The sequence below is a fragment of the Apiospora aurea genome (genome assembly GCF_038362705.1).
Source record: "Apiospora aurea strain CBS 24483 chromosome Unknown utg000003l_segment0_segment0, whole genome shotgun sequence".
Lineage (NCBI taxonomy): Eukaryota > Fungi > Ascomycota > Sordariomycetes > Amphisphaeriales > Apiosporaceae > Apiospora > Apiospora aurea.
This window is the reverse complement of record NW_027117390.1, coordinates 2,370,258-2,394,273: the sequence shown is the minus strand read 5'-3', so window position 1 is coordinate 2,394,273 and position 24,016 is coordinate 2,370,258. Positions and strand designations below refer to the sequence as shown.

Here is a 24,016-nt window from a genome sequence, read left to right as displayed (position 1 = left end):
ACACGTAATTGAGCAATTTTGAAAGAGGTCCCCTAAGGTGTCATAGCAAATCGGGCAGTCTTCCTCGGCATCAACTCGAAGTACTGGGCTTCGCGCCCTTCGCGTCCATTGGGGTTTCAATGTGTGATCCTCAGTCCACGGAAATCCAAGTTGTTTAAAAGTGCGTACAGGTATCCGAACCTTGCTATACCGTTCATTAAAGCGTGTAGTGAAGAATGTCGACAACGATTGTTCCCTATGGCTGCCATTATTTCCGCAGATTATATAGTTAGTTCCATAGTTGACTGCTAACCGCGTGCAGTAATCGCAATATACGCAGCCGCATTGGATAACCATAGTAGCTATAGACTGTTGATTTATCGATTCGCCCCTTAAAGAACTCGTTTCTACACAGACACGACATCTTCCTGTGATATCCCGGCCATTGGGTTCATTATATATGGCCAGAAACTAGACATAGCGTCAGTATGGGCGTCCTCCATAGAGGTTCCAGTGGGGTCTTACATCTTCCAGCGGATCAGCGGTACCTGGAGGTCTATTTCGTGACTCCGTAGGATTATCTGATCTAGGTATGCTAGTTGCAGCTGGTGGTGACTGGGTCAATGGCGCTGGCCTGAAAAGACTTGCTGGCCTTGGGCTTTGAGGCATTTCGACTGTTGGCTGAGGCTGACTTTGTGGGGCCTGCACAGGCCACTGCTGTTCCTCTTGGGTCTCACTCCGCGGAGTCACTAGCACTCTGTCCTGTTGCGGCGCCGGTTGGGTTGAGGGGGTTAGGGCCACGACAGATGCTATGTACGTCTGGTTCCTGAGCCGTGCACCATCGACCTGGAGGCTCGTTCTGGCTGAGGGTGGATACGGCTCGATGGGCAGGTGTTGGCCAGTAATCTCGTAATGCGCATCAATACGGCCTTGCCCTTGATTGCCAAGGACGCTATTCCACACTCCACAACTAATAAATGGAGGTTCGGGGCCATCAAGCTTCATCCAAGTATAAGTATTCCTTTGTGGATAACCGGCACGGCCATTATTAAGTAGTGGATCAAGATCGACATATGGGCATATCCAGTGGATCCCAGGTACGTCGTGGTCACGGATATAGTCCCTTAGTTGTTGTGCAGTCAACATGCGTAGATCGGTGAATCGGGACGACCGGATTCCCAGCTGTTCTTTCTTGCACGTATAACCGCGGCGAGGCTGGCCTCGACTAAAGGGTGGAAGAGTAAGAAGTACAAAGCTCTTGCAGGGTGGTGAGCCTTCTATACGAGCCGTCTCGATTGTATCAGTTTGCGGACAGCGGAAATTCTCGTAAAACTGCCGGCCGTGTACACTGAGGATGTTCGCAGGTTGGGTGCTATGGGTACCTGGGCCATCATTTACAACGAATATATTAACCTCGTTTTCGAAGTCCACATAGGAAGTAGCCGGAAAGGAATCGGTATACCTAGCCTCCGTTTCGGCATGTCCAAGTGCTTCCGACTCAAAAGGGGTTTCTGCTGCAGTGGTATATGATCTCAGAGAGGAGTCCTCATCTGACATTTCGATCAGAATCTTGCTACGAATGGCTGTGATTTACCCCCCGAGAAGATTCCTCGTGCCCGACAGGCTGCTGGGTTAACAATGTCTCAGGAAGTTTGGAAATAAGAAATTGGAAGCGCCTTTCTAGAACAATACGTAGCAAGCAATTCGGAAATATATTATATATTTGCTCTTTTATCTAGTACATTGGTGGGACAATATAAAGAAGCCAATATTAGCCCGGTGTCTTAGATACAGTAGAAGGGAACATACTCCTCTTCACATACGTCATCGGATTAATATTAATCCTAGCCAGCGGCGAATCCGTCTTCCGATTCCATTACCTGAGTGGCTGATCGCTTAGGGCTGCCAACAGGGTGTTCGTGGGAATGATTAGATAGGAAAGATTATCCAGCAACGTATTGCTCTCGACCAAACCCCAACTAAACATACATCGTCTTTGGTCGTCTGCCAACGGCGAGAATCGATTTACCTTCCCGTCGTAAACACCTGCAGAACGAGTTCGCGGCACATTGGGCAGCTTGTAGTGTTAATTTTGCCATGCCTGGTCATGACTCTCACTGAACACGACCTACAAAGAAGTGAATAGAAGAATTATGGTAGCATGTTAGAATGCCACTGTGAAACAGCCCTCGAATTGTTTCTAACAGATCGTGCAAAATTAATTTGTTGCAATGATCCTTAGCTAATCACCAGGTCCATCACAGCGGAGCGCTTTCTGATCAATCCAGCCATGGTAGGGCCCTTTGTTCTTTGTCAGTGGAACCATGTATACGCTTTGCAAGTGGATGAGATAACATCTCTGCATTATTTACCATAAGGCAGTCGCTGCAACTTTTGGCAGATCCATGTTCACGGAAACTTTTGATATTCCCTCATTGTAATACCACTAAGCCCTGGAGGCTCCGAGCTTACCTGGGCGTAAGTACTATCATGCAAGATCATAACCACACTTTCACTGACTATATCAGGGGTTCCGATTAACCAATCTGTTTACTGTCATAGATTCCTGAAAGGGAGAACTGTTTCTATAATACTATTCTGAATCATCTACATTATGGCAGAAATACTGCTCGAAACCTTGAAGGTGTTCCTCCACAAACGCCAAAACATCGGCGTCGTTGGACGTGGCGGTAACAGTGACCCATACGAAGTCCCCAGTATAGGCTGTGCATGATTCCATCTCCAGCTCGTCGATTGTTTCCTTGGCAGAAACTTCATCAACAGGTAGGAAGTAGCTCTTGTTCTCCCATGCCACATTCTCCAGCTCCTCCCGGGACGGAACAACACGCTCCGACGATGCCATAACTGGACCAGAAGCGCTCCCGGGCATGATGAATGGGTCAAAAGAAGTGACTGCCGCTGCCGTTACTCTCTCGTCTTCCAAAAGTAGTCGACAGAACTCTTCCGTTCTAGGCTTAGAAGGCAGGAGGAATGTTAGGGACGAGTTCTGCTTGAACTCTCTCAGACCAGAAACTTCTTGCCAACCTGCTCTTTCGGTAATGTAATAGTTCTTTTTGTATTGAATCGTCAAAATACCCGCTTGATTGAGACGGAGTAGGAGTGGAGCAGAATCAAGGTCTCCCTGATCCTCGAATAATCGCCAGCGCCACGGTAACAACACGTCGTCCTCTACATAACCTTCCACGTATTCTCGCATAAGTCGGATGAGGGTCTTCCAGGCATCGGCAGATCTCCATTCTGCTGATACTGGAGTGTGGTATAGAAACCAGTCTTCTTTCACCATGGATCGTATTCCAATGCTTTGGAGAGGAGCTTCAGTAACTCTACACTCTTTGAGTGCGAGACTATCTCTGTGCCTGTTGTCAAGCAAACTGTAAAGCAGATATGTAAAATAGTAGCCTTCGCGTTGTTCGAAAAGACCCGATATGGGTTGTGAAAGGGCAACGTTGGTTTCGTTTTCCCAGTCCCATAGGTTCAAAATAATCTTGCTGTCCGTAAGATGTGCCTCGCACAATTACTCATTATAGGTATGTTTCTAAAGACATGACTTTATGTCAGCGGTACCTTTCGCAATTTCGTGGAGTTCACCTGTGCCGTCACTCGAAATAAAGACCAGGTTGATCCAATCGCTTGTGTCTCCATCGTAGAACTTTCGCATATCTTGGGGATGACCAATGACAAAGGGGTTGAAGCCGATGGCGGAAGCTGCGTCAAGGAAATCGCCACTCCTGAACAGTCTCGCATAGGCAAGTGCATGTTTAATCTCAGAGGTAGAGTCCCCTCGCCGATGAGCTTCCGCTCTGTGAACAGGGTTGCTCAAATCCATGTTTGCGTGGTTCTTGAGAATGAAGCTTGACTGGGCATGTCCTTAGGTATATATAAGTTCATAGGCATCCCACTTTTCCAGAAACCAGAAACCTAAATTTAGAATCCTAGTCCACATTTCTGGGAAGAACGACTCCAAATGTTTGCCGCGCGCTTAATTATGTTATGTTCTACAGGTTAATATAAAGCGAGACACCCAGAAGTCGAAATCCAGAACAATATTCAGAAGGACCAAATCCAACTTCCTCGAAGCTGCACAATACCAACCTCAAAGTATTTTCTAACAGCATGAAGGCATCATACGCTCTATTGAAGTCGTGGAAAGGGAGAAAGAGAAATGGGATGAAGAAAATGCACGAGCTCTATGAACTTTTCGGAGCTAAAGTTTATGTTTATGTGGAGAAAGACGGTGTACCATACTCATATCAGTCCCATGGCGACTTTCCTAGTTGTCCAGCTGGCCCGGTATTGGCAGCTAACAGAATGACCCCTGATGACTTCATCACTGTCGCTGAGAGACGACGACGCGATCAACCCCTTTCGCCCTCACCAATCAGCAGTCAGAACTTCCAGAAAGAGCCGGTCAACATTAATGGCAACCAAAGACCGCAAACTCGAACATACTTCAATATTCCAAAGAATTGAACAATATACATTTTAATTCATGTTCTGTAAAGCCTCCTGCAGTGAAGATATCGTAGCAATGACAGATCGAATCCCAGATGTTTGTGATATGCCCGTGGCTCCTTCCCGAGAACATTGCAAGTTGCCTAAGCGGCAGGGCGAGTTACTTATATTTACCTGCCCCTCCTGTCTCATTGAATCGACCATTATCATGATCATAGACGAAGGAGACGATGCAGTGACTGTTAGCAAAGTTAGGAAGTCTTTTCCTTCTTTGACCTCTCTCCAACTTTGATCAGAGCATAAATCTGCCACTACCAACGGATTGTCTCCACGATAGTGAATTCTAGTTTTCTTCCTCCTGAGGGCCATGAGAAGGGAAGTTAAATACGGCCCAGGCTCGATATGACACCCTATTCGTAGCTCTATCTCGATGGGAGTGTCGCTATAGAAATGGAAGGGCTCAACAATATCGACGTAAAACAGAGACCCGATGAGGCTCTCAACTTGCTCATCCAGGTGGGAGGAGATAGCTGGGGAGTACTGGAGTAAAACATTAATCGACGCTTCAGGCCAAAGGCGTGACACTAAAGCGTTTACTTAGAAACCAGTATCCGCGGGACGCGGACGGAAGCTTTTACGGAGCCATTCTTCCGTTCTGAACGAAGTTAACTTTTCCACCATTGTGATGAGGCGGCCTCTGTGGTATAAACACAGTTTTAGTCCTTTAGTACGGATATCCTTGAATGGAAAGTTTAATCCTGGGCCAAATCGAATTTCGTTCTTGTGTATTTTGACCCATTTAAGTCCTCGGAGATAGTGTATGCAGTCTTCAACGCTAGCTCCTTGACAGAAGAGCATGACGGCGAAAAATATTCCGATGTTGCTTCCGATGACAAGATCGAAATAATTCCCCATTGGCGCTGTCAGTATGCTGCGGATGCTTTTCAAGTATATTGACATCGACTGGGCGTTCTGCACGTCGCCTTCCAGAACCAGAACCCTGACTCCCGCATTATGTGGTCGAAGGCGACAGACCACGTCGTTTGGCTCCCCACAAAATAAACATGTGGCTAGAAGAACAGTCCGAGCATTGGTAATAATCGGAGCGTATTTTGACATACATGAATCGCAAAGTTCGTGCCCACACGATAGAGTATTTGAGGTCATGCAAGCTAGACATGCCAAGCAGATTTTGGAGGCTCCAATTCCTTGCAATGATGGAGGGATGGACCTGATGATCTCCATATGTTTCCTAGTATAGCCTTGGCTGGCAACAATCTGGCTGGCCAGCCTAACAAAGTGGTCTTGCAGTATGGCGGTGAGTCTAGGAGCTCTCGACTGATCCTCGATGTTCTCAATCAACGAGCGATAGATTTCTGTGAATATCGGCTCAGGTGGCAACCCTATCTGAAAGTTAGCTATACCATGTCTACCTAGTTAGTAACGAACACCCACAAATTTTGCTTCGAAATGCGTCGGACACAAGCACGGATGCGATGAAGTGGTATGTCGATTCTGCTAAGGCAGGATCTTGGGAGCTTCTCTTAACTAATTCGGCGATGTGTGTTGAAAGGAGTTCGGGTACAGGCTGTGTTGCTCGTGATGCGCGAACCAAACTTAAAGTATCTGTGGTGGCTTCTGCAAAATGAATACAAGTTACCCGTAGCAGAGTCCTGACTTGCGACCGCGTAAAAGCTCTATGGAAGCCGGCATTTACATAAACTCCCGTTGAGAAGTCAACCGCTGTCTGTCCTTCGGTTGGCTTTTCCTGTACCATTAGCCTAGAAAAGCAATCGCGCCATATATTTTCTGCTGTTTTAAAACTGTGTTCTCGCAGTACGTTGCACCTTGCTAGAACCTTAGTCGTAAATGTCCACTCCAAGTTTTTAAAAGAAATTCTCATGCTTTTCCCCCTCTCCGTTAATATGAGAATGACCGGTTTTTGGCGTAATACTGGAGGATCGGGATAGACCCAATTTGCTAATTCGGCCAAAATCTCAGCAATGCCGCCGTGCTCTGCTTTCACGAAGATGCAAGTATTGGTCAGTGATAAGAGAGCTCGCGAGTAAAATCGGCGTGCAAGTTCGGGACCAGTTAAAGACTGTGCACGTTGGACGGGATGTCGAATGATGTTGGGAGGGGTCCAGCCAGCTTTGATCACCGGCATAGAGGCCTGGAGGTGAAGGCTACAGTTTAGGATGACGGAGGAGTTAGAGTGAAACATGTGTACGTGGCCTGGTAGTTCGCGCGTTTGAGTTCCTCTGATGATAGTAATCACGTCGACCTCTTTGTCAGGTCCTTGATCCAAACGTTGAAATGGGCCAGACATCTCTTCCAGGAAGGGGCCATCAAGTCCAGGAGCCCCGCGGCGAAGATTTAACCACAATGAAGACGGCATAGAGGGCATACATGAACAGCGTGATTCTTTGTCGCCAATCTGAATTTTGTTTGTTTATATGGTACGGCCACTTTCGAGAATTCGAAAACTAGAACAAGATATTGGGGCCCATGTTACAAGCCCACCACAACATGCTTATCGCCGCTGCCCTATTCTTAGAACCTCTATCCAAAGCTTATATGATACTGAAAGAAGCATCGTTAAAAACGTGAACACACTTGTCAAAGCCAAAGCGGCCTTCGCTGTGGTGGACCAGACGCCCCCTGGGCAGTGTAAACGTTGATGAGAACTGTGATCAACCCATTTGCAGAATTGAACATAGAGGGCCTACTCCGTAGGTCAGTCATGAAACTGAGTTCGGGACTACTCGTACATGAAAACATGGCTCAACAGCCATATATAGTTATGTTTCCACTTATACCAGAGCCACAGAAGTCCAATGACACCTGTTGTCGTGCACAGAGCAACGAAAGGAAGTATCGAGTGGCTCAGTAGAACATGATATTGCGAATAGACAATGGTCTGATGGAGAGCTGTGAATGTAGCAGGGAAGATGGAGAACCCAGAGAGTAAAAGCCAAGCGCAAGTTGCAGCAGCTATATTAAAAACTAACGGCACCGCATTAGATTCAAGAACCATTTCTTCATAAGAGATTGCCATGATGATGACGACGCAGACCACGAGACTTTGGAAAATCAAGGAGACGCACCAGGCTTATATTTTACATGTCTATGGAGCTATTTCTTACTTCCGGTTTCCGAGCTTCATCTTTCGGATCCTTGAAGCCAGCTCACCCTCTGCGTGAAATACCTCACGCTCTATAATGGGATTTCTCATCACATGATCCTCCACATTTCTGGTCTCGTATCGTACGGTTCGACTCGTAATGGCATAGCGTTCATGCTCGACTGTTCGTCTGAAGTCGCGACGAGTATAAGCAGTGTAGCTAGGGTCACTAGTATGCCTGAACTCATAGCGGGTATACGACCGTGTAACAATACAGTGGTTGCCTCGATGATGCCGTTCTCGTATTGTGGTATAGTTCAGCTGGCGAGGCGGTTAATGTACAACTTGCAGCGGTTCAAACAGTTATAGATAAGGGGTTGGTGGACGATGACCGTCTCGAATACCACAATCAACAACAATCGGCCGTGGTCTCCGACTTTTAGTATAGGTGGGGAGCTTAAAATGTACAGAGGCCATTGTGGCACACGTCTAGCAATGCAGAGCATCCAGTACGGTACATATCGTTCTGATGAAGAGATGGAAACTAGAGGCTTCCTCCATTTGGCTTAAATAAGACGGCTCGGACAGGTGGTGAGAAAACTGGTAACTAGATTTGGTCGCGCGAAAACTGGTAGACAGCCAATGCAGCCTGAGTGCGGGCTACTGTGGCCCCTGGTAGTGGATCCGCTAGTAGATAGCGACCTGGGTCGACTACTAGATTAGGTAGCGGTAATGGAGTACTTGGTCATGGTAGGGTGGCTACTGGTAAAGGACTGTCAGTGCCAAGTAGCAATCAGTATCATACTCGTCAGCTAGTATCCACCAACAGACTACCTATTCAGTTCACTGCTGCACGTGCCAGCCCTACATCTTGGGCCGAATGCCCCGAACTCGCGCTCCTTCTCCGGCACATTCCTGGATGTCATTTACGGGCTTCCACTCTCCGCGAGAAGCCTCAGACACCTTCGTTGAATCATAAGCTTAACGCGGCGCCCTCTTTTAACACGTTGAAGCGCATCAGGGAGTGTGGGTACGTTCGTCAACCCAGATACGTTCAGGCAGTGCGTTTCCATCAAGTACTGTTCATGATTGTCTTACATTTTCGTCTGGCCATGAACACTATGGGCGCACCAGTTGAGAGCATGTAGCGAGTATTCTCGGGCCCGAATCGTGGCGGCGGTAAGACCTGTTTGCAGTAGTGGTGTGAGAACCATCAGGACGGTACCCAATCAAGACATTAAAGAGTGCAGCAAGGAAATCATACAGCAGGAGGCGCACGCATTAGTAGCGTTGAGCGTTACCCCCAGTGATGGGCAAAGTACCTAAGTGCATCACTGAAACCGACCCCACCCAAAAGCGCCAACTCTGGTCCGCTAGAAGTTACCCATCTGATGGTGAACTGGTACACGTGATAGGGCCCTACTACCCCTACGTGAAGCTTGACCCCTTTCAATTAAATCAGTAGCTCGACGCGACAACGTCCGCCCAAGTGTCATCGGGTTATGTCATCGGAGATGATTGCACAGGTTAAAAGTGAAAAGCAAGTAAATGTATGCATTGATGAATGGTAATGTTGCGTCGAAACGGTATCAGAATTAGATACATTAATTTTACCACGAAGGCGAGGTTCTATTGCGTCTACAGCGAACCGAGAGTGAACCAAGATGCAAGGGTGCATCGCTAGATCCAGCATGAGCAAGATCTTACCAGATGCTCGATCTCCAATCAGAGCGTCCGAATCGACTCTTGTAGAGAAGCATCGCTCCTTGTTCCCACCTACACTCCTGCAACGCAGTACTGCCACGGCCTCACATTGGCCAGGCAGATTGTCTTCCTTGTTGGTTAGCAAACCTCTGCTTGAATCGGTTTACCGTATTATCAAGTGATCAATGTTAAGAATACCGCAGGTGGATTGCAGTGACGGCCCAGGTACCCAATCAAATTACAATGGGCAGTGGGAGACATGGCGACATCCGGCCTCGAAATACGCGGGGATTGCACAACGGTCAATCGGTTCTCCAGTCTGCCAAAATGGAACGCCTCGTTATACAGAGGTTTTGTAGTAAAAGCATCTTTAAGCCGACTTATCAGGCTATTAGCTGCAGCACCAACTCAGCAGGGGCTTATCATATCGCAAAGACTTGAGATGATGGAAGCCCAAAACTGCCTCACGGCACATATGCAGACGGGGGGAGATGCTCAATCCCCCCGTCAGAACGTGCGAATGTACACTTGTACGGCTCTTCGACCCCCTCCCTTCTCAGCTTGTTTGCCTTTCAACCTCGTAAACCAACAGCAGTCAAGGGATCATGGCTGCAATATAGTAAGTGGCTTGGCCAGATTCTTGTGACGACCCAGCAGGACGGTACCCAATCAGGCGCAATGGGCAGTGGAAGACATGGCAGCTTCCAACCTAGAAATACGTGGGAATTTCACAGCAGCCAACCTGCATGTGGTTTCGACAACTTGTTTGTGTCCTGTCAAAATGGAGGGCCTCATGAGAACAGATCAGCGCTCCGAAGCAACTCGTCTGTCTCTAGAGCAGGAGCTGGTTGCAATGAAAGCATCTTTGATCCGATTCATCGAACTTTTAGCGGCGGCCACACCAACTCAGCAGGGGATTGCGATGCTGCAAAGTCTTCAGATGATGATGGACGTCCAACATTGCCTCTTGTCACACACACAGACGGGGAACAACAACATAGAGCCAATTGGGGACTTGTTTTCGACTGTAATAACGCAACTGCAAGGGCAACAATTCGCCGAATCATCCGAGGACGAAGAGATGGAAGACGACAGCCCACCTGACTCTCCAGAAAGCAGCACTGGCGGGTGGATGCCAAAGGCGACGCTGCGTCCCGCAGGACTCACGCGAGCGGATGAAGGAATTGTCGAGGTAGATAGCGAAGGCGATACAGGCGACGAGTCTGATGGACACAGCGAGCCTGATGCAGGCTACGACCCTGGCGAGCACAGCGAGCCCGATGCAGATGGCGAGCCCGATGAATCCAACGAACCTGATGCAGACGAGATGAATCCTGAGAACTTTAACGCAGAAAACGACAACTTGTTTGTTGGTGGCGATTCGGAGCCTGACCATGGACCTGGCCTTGGTAGCCTGAGCCTTCAGCTTGACACGAACGGAAGCGCTAGTTCTGATCTCAACGAGACGGTGCGGCAGCTAGCCGACTCACTTCAACGGGAGCGCTTGGATGACCTGGCACGGGCTCTGCAGTCTGCGCAACATACGGGCGCAGCTTCTGCACCTGCACTCCAGCCCGCATTCCGGCCTCAAAGTATCCCTGAGCTGCTCCTGGCGATCAAGTCATTGGAGGTGGAATCATTGAAACAGGGCGTACTGCGCAGATATTTCCTCAAACAGCTTGTTTCCCTGAGAAACAACATCAAAACTCAGATACTACACGAGCATCCGGGTCGCAAAATAGAATCGAAGGTGTTGAGTTCGCTATCACTCAAACGCATGATGGCTTTAGCTTACCCAGACATCCATGGCGAGGAAACAGTGAGCAAGTCGACAAAAGAATACCAATCTAAATACGCGACGTTCAAGCAGCAACTTGTCGCGGGCCGGGTATGGTGCAAGCTTGACAGTGTATTTGGGAATTGGACATTTGCTCTCATACCTACGCGTTGTCAGAGCAAGATCGAGAGGCTTAAAGGCGAGAAGTTCGTAGCGTTCCTGGAACGTTTATACCAGAGGTTCGGGGAGATACAGGAGTTGAGCCTAGAAGCAGCACGATTGCTGGAGGGCAATCTGGTAACGGGATGAGGGGCGGCATTTGCGCCAAGTCGCCAATGCAGGCATATCGTGTATTTTCAATTCCATACAACACGCTCCCTTAGTTCCACTCGTATCATGCACGTCTTTGCTTGAGTAACATGGGCCCCGTCTGCATCAGCAACTAAGTGGACTTGACGATCGTAATGACGAAAACATAGAGACACTTAGCATATTAATACATATAATACTCCTTGCCGATGCGAGTCAAAGATGAAACTATGTTATGTAAAACCCTGAAGATCTACTGTGCTAACCCATCGTCTTGATAAAATAACCTTATTTGCACGTCACGCTGGCCCACCGCTGACCTTTGCGCAATTTCAGCATTTCGGTGCGCAACGAGCAGGTTCAATGCGAGTCGCCTTTTGAGACAAATCGCGTTTAGGCTGCACCATTCGCAGCACCTCGTGGCACAGAAAATGTTTGTTGGAGCCATGATCGCTCCGCATACGGGCTTTTTTCACCATGACATACGTATGGCCACGAGTCTGTTGCAGAACGCGTCGTTGGGGACTGACGACCACCTGGGTGTAAGTAGCGGACTTGCGGTAATCTGATAGTAGAAACTAGCTTCTGGTAACCAGGAACATGTCACCCCACCTAGCAGTAGCATTGTTTCCTCCCACCATTTCTGCCAATGGCACCGTAGCATGGCCACTCCTGATGCCTCTACCCTGCACGTTAATTTAAGGCTCATGAGCTGAGTACGTGGGATGGGCACCCAACCGAGCCTGTCTTCTCGCGCTCCAAGCTTGGTAACGACGTCGAAATATATTTAATGGGCTATGAACCGTATAAGTTGCATCATGATGCTCGGCCGCCTATTGTCCAACACATTGCCATCGTCCAGAATGGGGTCTACTCCACCATCATGGCAAGTTCAAGGTCGTTACATCCTCGTCCCAGTTGTAGTTACACGCGACATTGTTGTGGTTGTTCGCCCAAGTGATTGTACGCATCGGGATATACAAGTGCCTGCGCAATGTGGGGCCACGGTCAGAGCCATCAGAAAAAGTCTGAGCACCTGCTCGACCTAGTGGTATGCCATATGCTGCAATGGTTGGCGCTCACTAATACACCATAGCCAAGCTCTCGACTACTGATCATTTACAAAGGGAAACTGCTCTCTGAGTCATCGCCGCTGACATCTCAGGGCTGGGTAAATGGCGACGTTCTGAACGCATTCGTAATCCCGAAGTAAATCGGGATCAAAGCTTTGTCCAGTCCGTGATGCAAGCCTCCGTCCTGAAATCTGGGGATAGTAACTGAGGTGGGGATGCGGGGAATTCGTTTGGCATTTCACAGGCCGTGCTTTGCGGAGGCTGGGAATATGGAAGGGATTCTAGCTCCGGGATGGAGGTGCCAGGCTCTACCATGAAAGCTTTAGTGGGGATACAGTGTCTTCGGGATTAGCAAGTGACCTACCTTGCACTCTTGTATGGGCCGCACCAGGCGCATGGTCCGGCTTCTGTACCCGACGAACCCGGATATACTTCCTAATTAGAACCCACATGAGGATGCCCAGTACTTTGCCGATGACCAAAGCTCCGACCGCGAGGCCGACGGCTGTAAGCACAGGCAAACCCGTCGTCTTAACTGGGTCCGGACTCATGGATCTGTCAGGATCCGACGTGGGGAAACACGATGGCTCGAAGAGGTCGTCGTCGAAGAAAGAATGTCCGAGGGTGAGGAAATTTCCAATGTCGTCGTCAATGCAGTCGTTGGACAAGTTTCCTGATCACAGGGGTCGATAGGACAGCAACCGGAGAATTTGTTGTTGGAACACACATACCACCGCGTGCCAGCGGGACAACTTGTGTACCGAAGGTTCCAATTGTGCATGATTAAGTGTGGAACATAGGAGAGTAGTAAAACCACGATAGTAGATGCAGCTTAGAAGGAAGAGTGGCGTGCATAGCGACAGGAGCTACAAGGTTTATAGCCAGATGGGCTGGGGTATGTTTCAGGGCCTTGACGACAGCGCAACTGGTGGAAAGGAATGGTCAAAGAATGTGTGGAAGAGTACGACAGAAGATGAATAACGCCGTTATCGATGTTTCGTAGGCAAAGAAGAGAAGCACGCAGAAGGGATGGGGGAGAACTCAGGGATGTTCGTGCTGCCAAAATATCTGAGGCAATCGAGAAAGAGACTCCAAAGTCGAGGGGTGGGAAAGAAATAATCCATGTCTCCACTTTGCGCAAGGGGTGTACCTAATAAAGCACGCAAGCGCTCGCTTGCCGATCACCGCGCTTGCTTCTTGAATCGGTGATCATATGAGGATTGAGCCCAGCAAGGGTCGCTAAAGATGTCCGTCAACAGAAATGGTCTGCGAAAAGAAACGGCTAGCAGAAGTGAACCGAAGGAACGGTAAGGGCGGGGCATGGACACTGGTTGCAAGCAGAATTGGTTGCAGGCAGAACAGTAACTAGCTAGGAAAGTGATGCGGCCGCTGCGACCTGAGGTGAGTGAATCTAGGACTTTAGTACAGTAGTTTCGCCCCCCGGTGAGCAAACAAAAAAGTTGTCCCTACCAAACCAATCACGACAAGTGAATTAACGCGCACATACGAACCACATGATGTGTCCTTAGAGCGAATCAAAGGCACTGGCACCCTTCAGCCCATCTTGGCCTGGTTTACTTATTCGTCGGACAACCAAACATGCCCAAAGAGAAAGAGGCAAAGAGCACGATTCGTTGAGACATCGATAACGGCGTTATTCATTCTACTTAGGAGCACAGAATCAGCTCTCACTGGGGCAGCTACAAGATTGGCCCAAGAACAAAGCCCGCAAGACACACCATCGTCCCGCTATAGTAGTTTCTTAGGACACATAAAGCCATATATTGAGACAAGTAGATGTTGAGCACAATGGGGACACTTCCGTTTCAGGAGGAAGTGGGTGACAGAGAAGTCGTAGCCTTGCCGATGGGGTTTAACGGCGTCTGGAAACAGCGACTCTGCCAGAAACCGACTGCTTTAGCTGGCGGGACTGCGGCCAAGCATTGAAGTTCTGGGATTGCCAGTCACAGCAGCTAAGACTGCCCCGCTTCACCCATTCCCTCTCGTGCCCCTCCTCTCGTCCTATACATACTCTATATATAGTAAGTAGGATATCAAGATCAATGCCATCTGATGTAACCCACGTCTTCAGACTAAGAAGGGCTGTGCATTAAAGAAAGACGCATAATGCGGCTCTATAAGATAATCTATGCCATCCTCGACGCGCCGAAGCTGGCACAGATAGGTTTAACCTCCAGGCACGGTTGGTCTGTGGCAACAAGGCAGCACGAATAAGGCTCTGGGATACTGCATTGCGTGCACATCAAGCATTATATGTGTTATAAAACCTGCTAGATCCAGCGCGTATTTCTGCTGGATTAATTCCAGTCACTTTACGTTCAAGAATCCACATAGATAGTTTGTCTTGCTCCCCACGATTACATTGCTCCCCGCGCTTACATTTTTGTGCATAACTCTACTGTCCAATCACCCCACGATCCTTCATGGTAACGGATCTCCAACTCTTCAAATACAACCCAATAATGTCCGAGCGCGGTGGTCAAGACGTGCCTGGGAGCGCAGATTTATTGGCACTCTACAACCGAAAGCGTGCGCTGGAGTCGAAGTACGAAAAGAAGGATGACCTTGCAAAAGAGTTGGAGGCACGATCGTGGAGTGCGTTTTGGGTACTTCTTCGACTTACTAATGTTAGCGCAGTCCAGTTTCGTTCCTTACTGTTTCCTTACACGTATTTCACCACCATCACAACGATCATAAGGATAAGACCGAACTTTAGAGGGCCTTCCATTTTAAGCCTTTTGTTAATTATTATCATTGTATCTTGTTTACCGTAGGTACAGTTATTTGTAATATATTTAACGCGATATCTCGCGATCTATATATCACACTCGATTTCCCGTTTCCGAATCCCGGATTCACTTGTAAGAGAAGCTTTTATAAGTAGTGCCTCCGGTCTCCCTACTACCGGTAGCATTCAATCCCTGCCTACCAGTAGCATCTATCCCTACGTAGCATCCGTAGCAGAACAGAGCAGAACAGAACGGCTAGCAGAAAAAAAGGAACTGCTAGCAGAAAAGAACTGCTGGCAGAACAGAACGGCTGGCAGAACAGGGCGGCTGGCAGAACAGGGCGGCTGGCAGAACAGAGCGGTTGGCAGAAAAGAGCTGGTAGCAGAACAGAACTGGTGGCAGAAAGGAACGGCTGGCAGAACAGAGCGGTTGGCAGAAAAGAGCTGGTAGCAGAACAGAACTGGTGGCAGAAAGGAACGGCTGGCAGAACAGAACGGCTGGCAGAAAAGAGCTGGTAGCAGAACAGAACTGGTGGCAGAAAGGAACGGCTGGCAGAACAGGACTGATGGAGAGAGGAGCTGCTAGCAAGAACTGAAATCAGGAAAGAATGTTGGTAAGAACGCTACTAACAGGAAAACGAGAGAGAGCTTAATCGCATTCATGGATGGGGTGGGTACAATGGGACGTACAATTGGGACTAGCCCGTATCGTCATCAGTGAGCAAACACCCTAAAAATAGTCATTCCCACCCACTTCGTCAGTAATCAATTATGACAACTGAATGAAGAAGCCACATGATGCAAGCTCATGCAACCTATTTATCTAGGTATAGGCCAACGAAGCATTGCCCGAGGTGAAAGCCGCAAAGGGCACAATGGGGTGCTAAAGATCGAAAACGCCGTTTTCGATCTTTCGTAAGACAAAGAACCAACTGCTTATTTCTTCACCCCCCAAATGCACACCGTACCAGGTTATAGCTATAAAAGAAGTTCTCTGGTACTGTATGATCTGCGATAGGCTTACAAATTGGGACTGGTAAAGGTTAATTACGACATCGTACATGTCCGTCTGCCACATAGCTTGGGAGGTCGGTATGCCAGGCAAATCGTGAGGCAATTCCAAGCAATCACACGCAAGACGCAGCTAGCGACAACCACGCCTGATGTTAAGGAAGACTGACAATGCACTACCAGCCCTACCAATGGGGTAGGGAAAGATTGGTTTAGTTAGCGTCTCTCTGGTGGACGAGCGCCCCACCAAAGCTAATCTACCCTGCTTTACTCAGTGACTTAGTTCGCTACCAATTCCATCGCAGCTCCCTGATGCAAGATAGTTTGTCCACACATGCTTCACGTTCTAACCTCTCATTATTACAGGTCGTAGAATTGTCCCTATTGGCATGCCACAAACTTGTTTCCTCCATATCCGCGATATTTTACTACTGTAATATATGTATTAATATGGACATTAGTATGGCGTACGGCGCCTATTGGTACCTCCAACACTGCCTCGAATGTAAGCTAGGTCTTACGGCTATCCTACACTGCACGAATCCAGTTCACCAGCTCACTTCCGTTACATCGTACCGATAACCTCACGGAAATGGATGATGTTGTAGGTCGATATATGGGAACGCGTGATCTGCCTCATCGTATCGCAGAACTTAGGATCACCACAGGCTGTATTTTATCAGTAGCTACTGCAAGAAGGTCTGTGATCACATACCAATCACGATGCTCTTCCCTGGGGTAGACTGAGACTGTCGTTTAATAGCGGATGATGTCTCCTCCAGGTATGACTGTTCTTCGAGTCTGGACCAGCCGGTTCTTGATGGAATATTGATATTGCGGTGGGTATCATAAGCTATCCATACCTGCAAGCGAGAAGATTCGCTTTGGGCCCCGCTTAGACGATCGAGCAAGCCCACCGCCGAATCGTATTGATGCTCAGAGTCTAGTCGCCAGTATAAATCCAGCTTCCGGAGTTTATCGTTGTTTAACATGGTAAGGGATCCAGTACGCTTGTTTCTCGTATCGCTGTGCTTCCTCTCTAGCAGGGACAGTATCAAAGGCAACACGCCAGCAATGCCAATCCCTTGCGCCGTGAGAAGCACAGTTTCATAGCAGCTTAAGTTATGGATGTCCCGGTACGGCCCTCGAATAAATGCCCGTATCGGCTCTCGTCTTGTCCTCTGGGCCTGAAAAGTGAGTTTCTCGGAGTGAAACATCCATTTCGGCAGGAGTAGTCCGAATTCGTTCGTTTCCAGCCGACTTTTCTCCCACCATGAGATAAGTATTGGTTCAGACCTATAACGCTGTCGTAATGGCAGATCTCGAGACTTCAGGAAAATATAGCTAGGTCCGGCCTCTTCTTTTTTCCCTATGGCCACGGTCATGTAAACCATATGTTCTCGCACCTCCACACTGGTAATGGAAGCTGAACGACGAAAGGGGCGTATCTTGATGGCTTGCGACAAGAACAAGGAGAAGCCACAAAGAAAGACTGCGATCCAGGCCGTTGAGGAAAAAGATCTCGAAACCTCCCATGTGTGCCATAGCATAAACCCCATGGCAGCCACGGCCAGAAACCCATGTAACTTTTTGGACATGTATCGTATACTAGGCCATAACTTCATCCCAGTGACCAAGCTTGCAAAGAAACAGAATACTGCGAGGCTGCCCGATATGATTTGCTCTCTATTTGCCACCGACGCAAACGAAATTCCGTGGAAAAGTGTCTGTGCGACTGCACTGATTCCTAGCCAAGTATAAATCATGCGAAGAGTGTCAGGAAGTACATAGTGGAAGAAGGGAGTACCTGCTCCCAAGAATACCGGGAGCAACTGGACCAAGGAAAGCTTGATCGATACAATTGCCTGACTCTCGTCAGTCAATCGGGGTAGGAATAAAGTCAGAATGGCGTTTTCCAGCATCAAGGTGGTAATAGCAAATACCTCAGCCACCGTAAGAGATATCCATGGCAGTTTCAAGTAGTATCCGTATCTCAACGCCAATGCATAGAGATGCTTGTGGTACTTCGTGTAAGTAATCAGGAAAATTGCTAGGGACGCAAAAAAGATTGCATATAGGATATATGAATCCATAATAATAGTCCCTTTATGATAAAAGAATACAATATCCACTATCCTATCCTTACATGAAGGGGAGAAAGCTATATATATCAATTGCTGAAATCTCACTTTCTCGTTTTCTGTTTCTATATAGCAGAAACAGAGCTGTTGGTCGAGTGCAGTACATGCGGTATAATACTAGATAATTACAGCATTACTATCATGATCTCTATCAGCCCGGTCGGCAATGGTACTTAGAACTTCCCAGCTCGCTTCTATCGGCGAGTTCGGCCAAGAGGTGCAGTACAACAAACGACGGGAAGACCTGGTCGAGAGCATCGACTCGCTAAGAACACCAGCCTGATTCCACGTTTGACATGAAGAGTATCTCAAGACCCACTCTTCCACAAGTACTTAAAGAGCCCTCATGTCTTATCAACATTGCCTCGTTCCTGTTGCTATACATTTCTACACTCACTGGAAATCCCAATAGACACAATGTCACAGCACGCTGCTCCACGTGACGAGACTTTCCCCCTTTGCACCAGCGGGCTTTCTCCCACGCGATCTTCTTTTGGAGTTCCCCCATGGCATAGAAACAACACCCTGCCACCGTTTCCTCTCCCTTCTCATTCAGTCGAGACTACTCTAGGAGCTGACTCCGAGAAGTATCGGGTGGCAGCCAGTTATTGGTTCCAGATGTACAAGCATTCGCAGGCTCAGTTAGCTGAACTATCAAAGATGCAAGCCGAAGGCCCCAAACACTTGGTAAGTGTATTTAAAACGTTTTATTCAAAGATACCTGCTCATATTAGTGCAGGCTACATATCCACCAAGCCCAAAGACCCCGACATCAATGAGCCTTCCTCCAGAGGAATCAAAATAGTCCTTAGACTTAGTCCATCAGCACAATTATCTCTACCTCATGTTTCTCCTGCGTCGTTCATGTGGTCGTGAAGTACGTTTCGGATGCTTCTTCGAACTACTTATATTAGCAGCAGTCCAATTTCTTTCGTTGCTGTTTCTTACACGTAGTTCACCACCATCACAATGCTCATAAGGATAAGACCGATCTTTAGAGGGTCTTTCATTTTTAATCGTTCTTGTTAGTTGTTTTGAACGTGTCAACCGTAGACCTGACCATCTGGCTATTTATAACAGATTTGTTGTCATGTTTCGCGATCTAGCTATCCGTCGCTCGATTTCTGGTTTCCGGATCCCAAATCTTTCCGTAAGAGGAGCTCTCATAAGTAGCGCTTGTCGAGCTACGGATAGAGGCGTGTTACCCATGCAAAAATGCACGAGTTTCTGATAGGCATAGGCCAGATCCAGATCGCAAATCTCTCTGTCGATCTATGCCGTGATAAGGACGAAAATGCGATTAACAAACTACAGTCGGTTTTCCAACGTCACTGTGAACCAGAGATAGATATCAATCATATCGATGTCAAGTTGTGGCCGAGTGAACTAGATGAAGTCCTGGCTTCTTCTGCTATCCCGTTGGAAGACCTAGCACGGACTCGCCCGCCTTTCCGACAGATCCGATCATCTCGAAAGATTGAATGCATTCATGGAAGGCAGCGTCTCGAGGCGGCTATGAGAACGTCTGGACCAGAGACTTGGTGGACGGCGAGGTTATATTGTATTCCCGAGGGCACCGATCCCTTTCTCCTTCTCCGGCCGCATGCTGAACGATACCACTTCGAGACATGTCGTCCGGATAGATACATCTATTGGAAGATACGCCAATACCAGATTCAAGGCGATACGGGAGCGGAGGGCGAGTGGACCGGCAGGCTGTCGCTACACAAGCAGAAGGCTTTGAAACGCCTGCTAGACATCCCGGAGCTTGTCGTACAACTAGATCGTTTAACCAAGCGCTTCCCCGGCCTCAGGGGTGGGTTGGAGCTTGGAAACATAGAGAAGCATTTAGCTTCGCGCGGCAGGGAGGCGATGGAACGGTACTTAAAACGGACCTTCAAAGTTTGGGAGAAGATAACGCTGGAAGAAGAAGACATCGGGTTGGCCACGGACACACAAACAGTTGAACACGTCCAACTGCTCGCTCCTTCTGCAAGCCGAAAAGACCGGGAACTTATCAGGAAGTTAATGCGTTCACGCGTTCTATATCCTCTGATTCACGATATAGACCGTCGTAAGAGGATCGAGTCCGCCATTCTTGACCTTGATGTAATAATTCCTAGCATCAAAACATTTCACGAAAACATGAAATACTTCAGCATTGGCTCAGAAATACTTAAATCGACGATACTAACAAGGCTTCAAAAGGGACAGTCGCTTTACGAGGCGATGCACCAAATCTGGCGATGTCCCAACAAGTGCCATATCGAGTTCAAGGAGGAAGACTTTCGCGAGGTTCCGTTAAATCCAGATTTTAGCTGGTCCTACCAAGAGGTCTTTATCTCCGCAATGCGATACTCCCCCTGGCTCTCTGACCATCCGCCTCGCCGAGAGAAAGGAAGCAGTACTAGTCTCGCAGGGTCGAAAGACTACTATCTACTAAAGCTGCTACGAAGATCTCGTATGCTGGGCTTCACGTCGAAAAAGATCAATTCTGAGATCTTTAGACTTGTCTCCTTGCAGAGCCAGCCAGAAGACCAAAGGATCGAGAGTTCGGATCAGAATGAGGAACAGATGAGCAGGCGATGTGGCCGCCCCTTCATGGAATCTTCAAAACATATGGTTAACCACTTATTCATTCCCCAGCTCCTAGAGTCCAGCAATACGGACCATCTCACGACTCTTTTCGTATAGCGAGATATCCTCTGCGCGTTTTTGGGCGAATTACCCAACTACACCAGTTCAGCTAGGTCACCGACCACAACAGGCTTAACGGTCAGGCGACCAATACTCCGTGCTGGTCAGAATCACCAAGCGATTAGCAGCCGCCGCTGCGATTCACGGCCACCAATGGAGTCCATTTCTCTTTCAGGAAGCGATGGGCCGATAGACACTGAAACCGAGGACGCACGTTCGTACTTCGGCCCGCAACCAGAAGCGGGGCCAAATATACGAACGAGAAGCACTGGCCACCATGGGCCGCATGACTCTGGAATTGAAGAAGATACGCGTTCATACTTCAACCCCCAGCTGAGGGAAGGGCCGCTTGTACGAACGAGCAGCCCTAGGTCCTATTTGGGTCCTCTCCTCCAGAGATGGCCTCTAGGCGATGAGACAAGGTCCAACTCGCAAGTGAACATCGAGGGAAACTCGCTGATTATGGCCGCTGGAATGTCTGCAAAACAAAATCGCAATCAAGACTCGTCGATCAGTAACGCATCTATAAGCCAGGCTTCGAGAACTAGTTTCAATACGCATATATATTCTTCAGCAGTCTCTGCAGTAACTTCGCCGTCGAGACCTTCGCTGACTTACCCAGATCACATACCCGACTATACGACACGATCAATCTCTCCGTTAAGCAGAGAAACCCGGAGTACTCGCAGGACGTTCATTGAACCAAGTTACAATAATTAGTGTGGGATTAAATTAGACCATATAATATTACAAATTGTGTACATCGAGTATTTCAAGCTTGCCCCTCCTTCTCCGCCATGATCTTGATTCTCTGTGATCGCCGTGGTCCTTCTGTAGCGGCGGCCTTATGTCGGCGTTGGGCTCGATGACTGCCTTGAGTGCGGACTTCCTCGTAGAGACTGTAGGGTGACGGCTCCTTCTTCCAAGACTCAGAGTCATCATCTTGCTTAGTGGCGTGTGCGTCCAGTGCATCCTCGCCACGACGTGGAGAGAGGGAGAGCAGTCCATCAACAAAAGCCTCGGGGGCTTCAATAGGCTTCCTCTCTTGAATAACGCCGTAACTATCGTCTGAGAGCAGGAGGATAATGCGATAATGCCCCCTGGACGAGATGTAGAACTCGACAGGTATTTCTCGGAATGTTGTCTCGGCCCCCATGTACGGGTGCGTGGCGAAGATCATACGCCATCGTGTGTCGTTGATGGGTTCCACGACACCAGTACCATTCACCGGCGTACTTCCCGCTGGGTGCCACTGAAAGATGTTCCCCTCTATGTCTGTCGATGCCTCAAAAGGACGGAGCGCAGCGTCGGCGCAATGAAGAACGACAGTCATGCCATGGACGGGTACGTCTTCATCGCGGATGACCTGGCAAATAATGGACATGATAACAATCTCACTGTGGCCTTGTGCTTGTCAAAGGGTGTGCAATAGCTTGGATGCGCAGACCTGTCAATCATTTGGTCTTGACCATGATACTTATAGGGTAAATGTTGGTACGGAGAAGCGCGCGCTTATGTGGTCTCTTCAATTCCTCACTATACACTCGTTACCCCATGCTCACACGGGCGAGTCGTGGTCAAAACTACTTCTGTAATATACACGAATCTGCTCTTCTGGCCTAGCCGAAATGACATCTTTATACCGTTCGAATTCGCGTATGATAGCGTTTGCGATGTCACCCACCAGCGCATCACGTTTTTCCAGGCCGGCTTTGTACTGCCCGGCCTTCTCACTGGCGTCCTTCCTGGTCTCTGTTTCATCGGCGAGCCTATACTGCACGTATCTCAGCTGACGAACAAGCTCTTGGTTCCGGAGCCTAAGCTGCTCATTTTCCTCTTCTAGTAAAGAAATGTATGTATCGGGACTGTAAGTTTTGTCCGAGTCCGTCGCATCGGCTGCTTGCTCAGCTGCCGGCATGCCTGGGGTAAGGGGAAGAGCCTTTTCGTGTCTGGACGTCATGTTGGCAGAATGCTCCACCTCTACAAGCAAAAGACCCCCGTTATATGACTGACCCAAGCGGGTCACATACCGGGTTCCGTAGACTAGGATCTCGTTGTTGAAAACCAGGTTTGAAGAACCCCCAAGTACTATGCGCACGCCCTTGACAAACCCTGCGGAGTGTAGCTAGCACGGTCTATGCACATGTTTGCTTGGAGGGCTATTTTGTGGCGTCGCCGCGATGAACGATGTAACCCACACCACACCACGTGATGAACAATTACTGCAAGTCTGCATTGCGCTAGACGAACAATCCACCAGGGATCGATCTAACTGTTTGCTATCTTACATTTACGAGGTACGCTAGGGGCCCCAATCCTGTTAACGTGCTTGGTGGGCGCCATCTTTCAGCCGTGAATGAACGTCCACAGAAAAACTCCGTAGATCATTCGCTAGAGCAACTGTCGAGTCCCCGACTCTCACTAGATCCCGCTCGATCCGTTCCAATCTATCGTTCCGAGACAGCTCCTGATCGACACGGTCGAACCGCTGCTCAAGGTGGTTGTTTTTCCCCAACTCGGCCTCTAGATGCTCGAGTTTCTGCATGATGTGTCGGAATAGGCTAGAGGCGTTGAGTAAGGAGGCATACCGATCGGAAAAGTAGACTTACATCTTGCAATTGTTGCACTCAGGAGCCGGGACCACCAGTTCTGACGAAGTGGGACCCGCCAACATCTCCTGCGTATTGAGAACATCCTCGCCAAATGTCATGTTGTACTCCGTGTCTGAAAACATGATCTGCTCTGTGAATTTGAATTTGATGGCTGGGGCTTCCAGTGTATTTTCGGTGCCTTTCTTTTGCGCGCTTCTTATGGCTCTTCGAAAGTGTATTTCCAGCCTACTGAAAACTAGTTGTGTCATTCTGGAAAACGACCACTCGTTTTCCCAAAATAGATTCCAGGATTTGAGAGCTACTAGATATATACAGCTTGGAACGCTGGTGTCTGGCCACTGAGGCCTTCCTTAGACACGCGCGCTTA

At 48.6% G+C, this 24,016-nt stretch overlaps 8 protein-coding genes across 8 annotated transcripts; 4 read left to right on the top strand and 4 right to left on the bottom strand.

Annotated features, from left to right (window-relative positions):
- Nucleotides 1–462: 462 nt before the first annotated feature.
- Nucleotides 463–1,536, bottom strand: PG986_004606 (uncharacterized protein; the record flags this gene model as incomplete). The annotated part of the gene is made up of 1 exon (XM_066840828.1): nucleotides 463–1,536. The coding sequence occupies one exon, from the start codon at nucleotides 1,534–1,536 to the stop codon at nucleotides 463–465; it is 1,074 nt and encodes a 357-aa protein (XP_066703455.1).
- Nucleotides 1,537–2,572: 1,036 nt separating this feature from the next.
- PG986_004605 (uncharacterized protein) lies at nucleotides 2,573–3,826 on the bottom strand (the record flags this gene model as incomplete). The annotated part of the gene is made up of 2 exons (XM_066840827.1): nucleotides 2,573–3,488; nucleotides 3,549–3,826. 2 exons carry the CDS (start codon nucleotides 3,824–3,826, stop codon nucleotides 2,573–2,575), a joined length of 1,194 nt encoding a protein of 397 aa, XP_066703454.1.
- Nucleotides 3,827–10,061: 6,235 nt separating this feature from the next.
- PG986_004604 (uncharacterized protein) lies at nucleotides 10,062–11,366 on the top strand (the record flags this gene model as incomplete). Its single annotated transcript, XM_066840826.1, has 1 exon — nucleotides 10,062–11,366. The coding sequence occupies one exon, from the start codon at nucleotides 10,062–10,064 to the stop codon at nucleotides 11,364–11,366; it is 1,305 nt and encodes a 434-aa protein (XP_066703453.1).
- A 994-nt stretch (nucleotides 11,367–12,360) lies between these two features.
- PG986_004603 (uncharacterized protein) lies at nucleotides 12,361–13,116 on the top strand (the record flags this gene model as incomplete). The annotated part of the gene is made up of 3 exons (XM_066840825.1): nucleotides 12,361–12,417; nucleotides 12,463–12,537; nucleotides 12,883–13,116. The coding sequence occupies 3 exons, from the start codon at nucleotides 12,361–12,363 to the stop codon at nucleotides 13,114–13,116; spliced, it is 366 nt and encodes a 121-aa protein (XP_066703452.1).
- A 5,641-nt stretch (nucleotides 13,117–18,757) lies between these two features.
- Nucleotides 18,758–19,145, top strand: PG986_004602 (uncharacterized protein; the record flags this gene model as incomplete). The annotated part of the gene is made up of 2 exons (XM_066840824.1): nucleotides 18,758–19,027; nucleotides 19,080–19,145. 2 exons carry the CDS (start codon nucleotides 18,758–18,760, stop codon nucleotides 19,143–19,145), a joined length of 336 nt encoding a protein of 111 aa, XP_066703451.1.
- A 410-nt stretch (nucleotides 19,146–19,555) lies between these two features.
- On the top strand, nucleotides 19,556–21,034 carry PG986_004601 (uncharacterized protein; the record flags this gene model as incomplete). Its single annotated transcript, XM_066840823.1, has 1 exon — nucleotides 19,556–21,034. The coding sequence occupies one exon, from the start codon at nucleotides 19,556–19,558 to the stop codon at nucleotides 21,032–21,034; it is 1,479 nt and encodes a 492-aa protein (XP_066703450.1).
- A 775-nt stretch (nucleotides 21,035–21,809) lies between these two features.
- PG986_004600 (uncharacterized protein) lies at nucleotides 21,810–22,421 on the bottom strand (the record flags this gene model as incomplete). The annotated part of the gene is made up of 1 exon (XM_066840822.1): nucleotides 21,810–22,421. One exon carries the CDS (start codon nucleotides 22,419–22,421, stop codon nucleotides 21,810–21,812), a length of 612 nt encoding a protein of 203 aa, XP_066703449.1.
- A 174-nt stretch (nucleotides 22,422–22,595) lies between these two features.
- Nucleotides 22,596–22,997, bottom strand: PG986_004599 (uncharacterized protein; the record flags this gene model as incomplete). The annotated part of the gene is made up of 1 exon (XM_066840821.1): nucleotides 22,596–22,997. The coding sequence occupies one exon, from the start codon at nucleotides 22,995–22,997 to the stop codon at nucleotides 22,596–22,598; it is 402 nt and encodes a 133-aa protein (XP_066703448.1).
- Nucleotides 22,998–24,016: the final 1,019 nt, after the last annotated feature.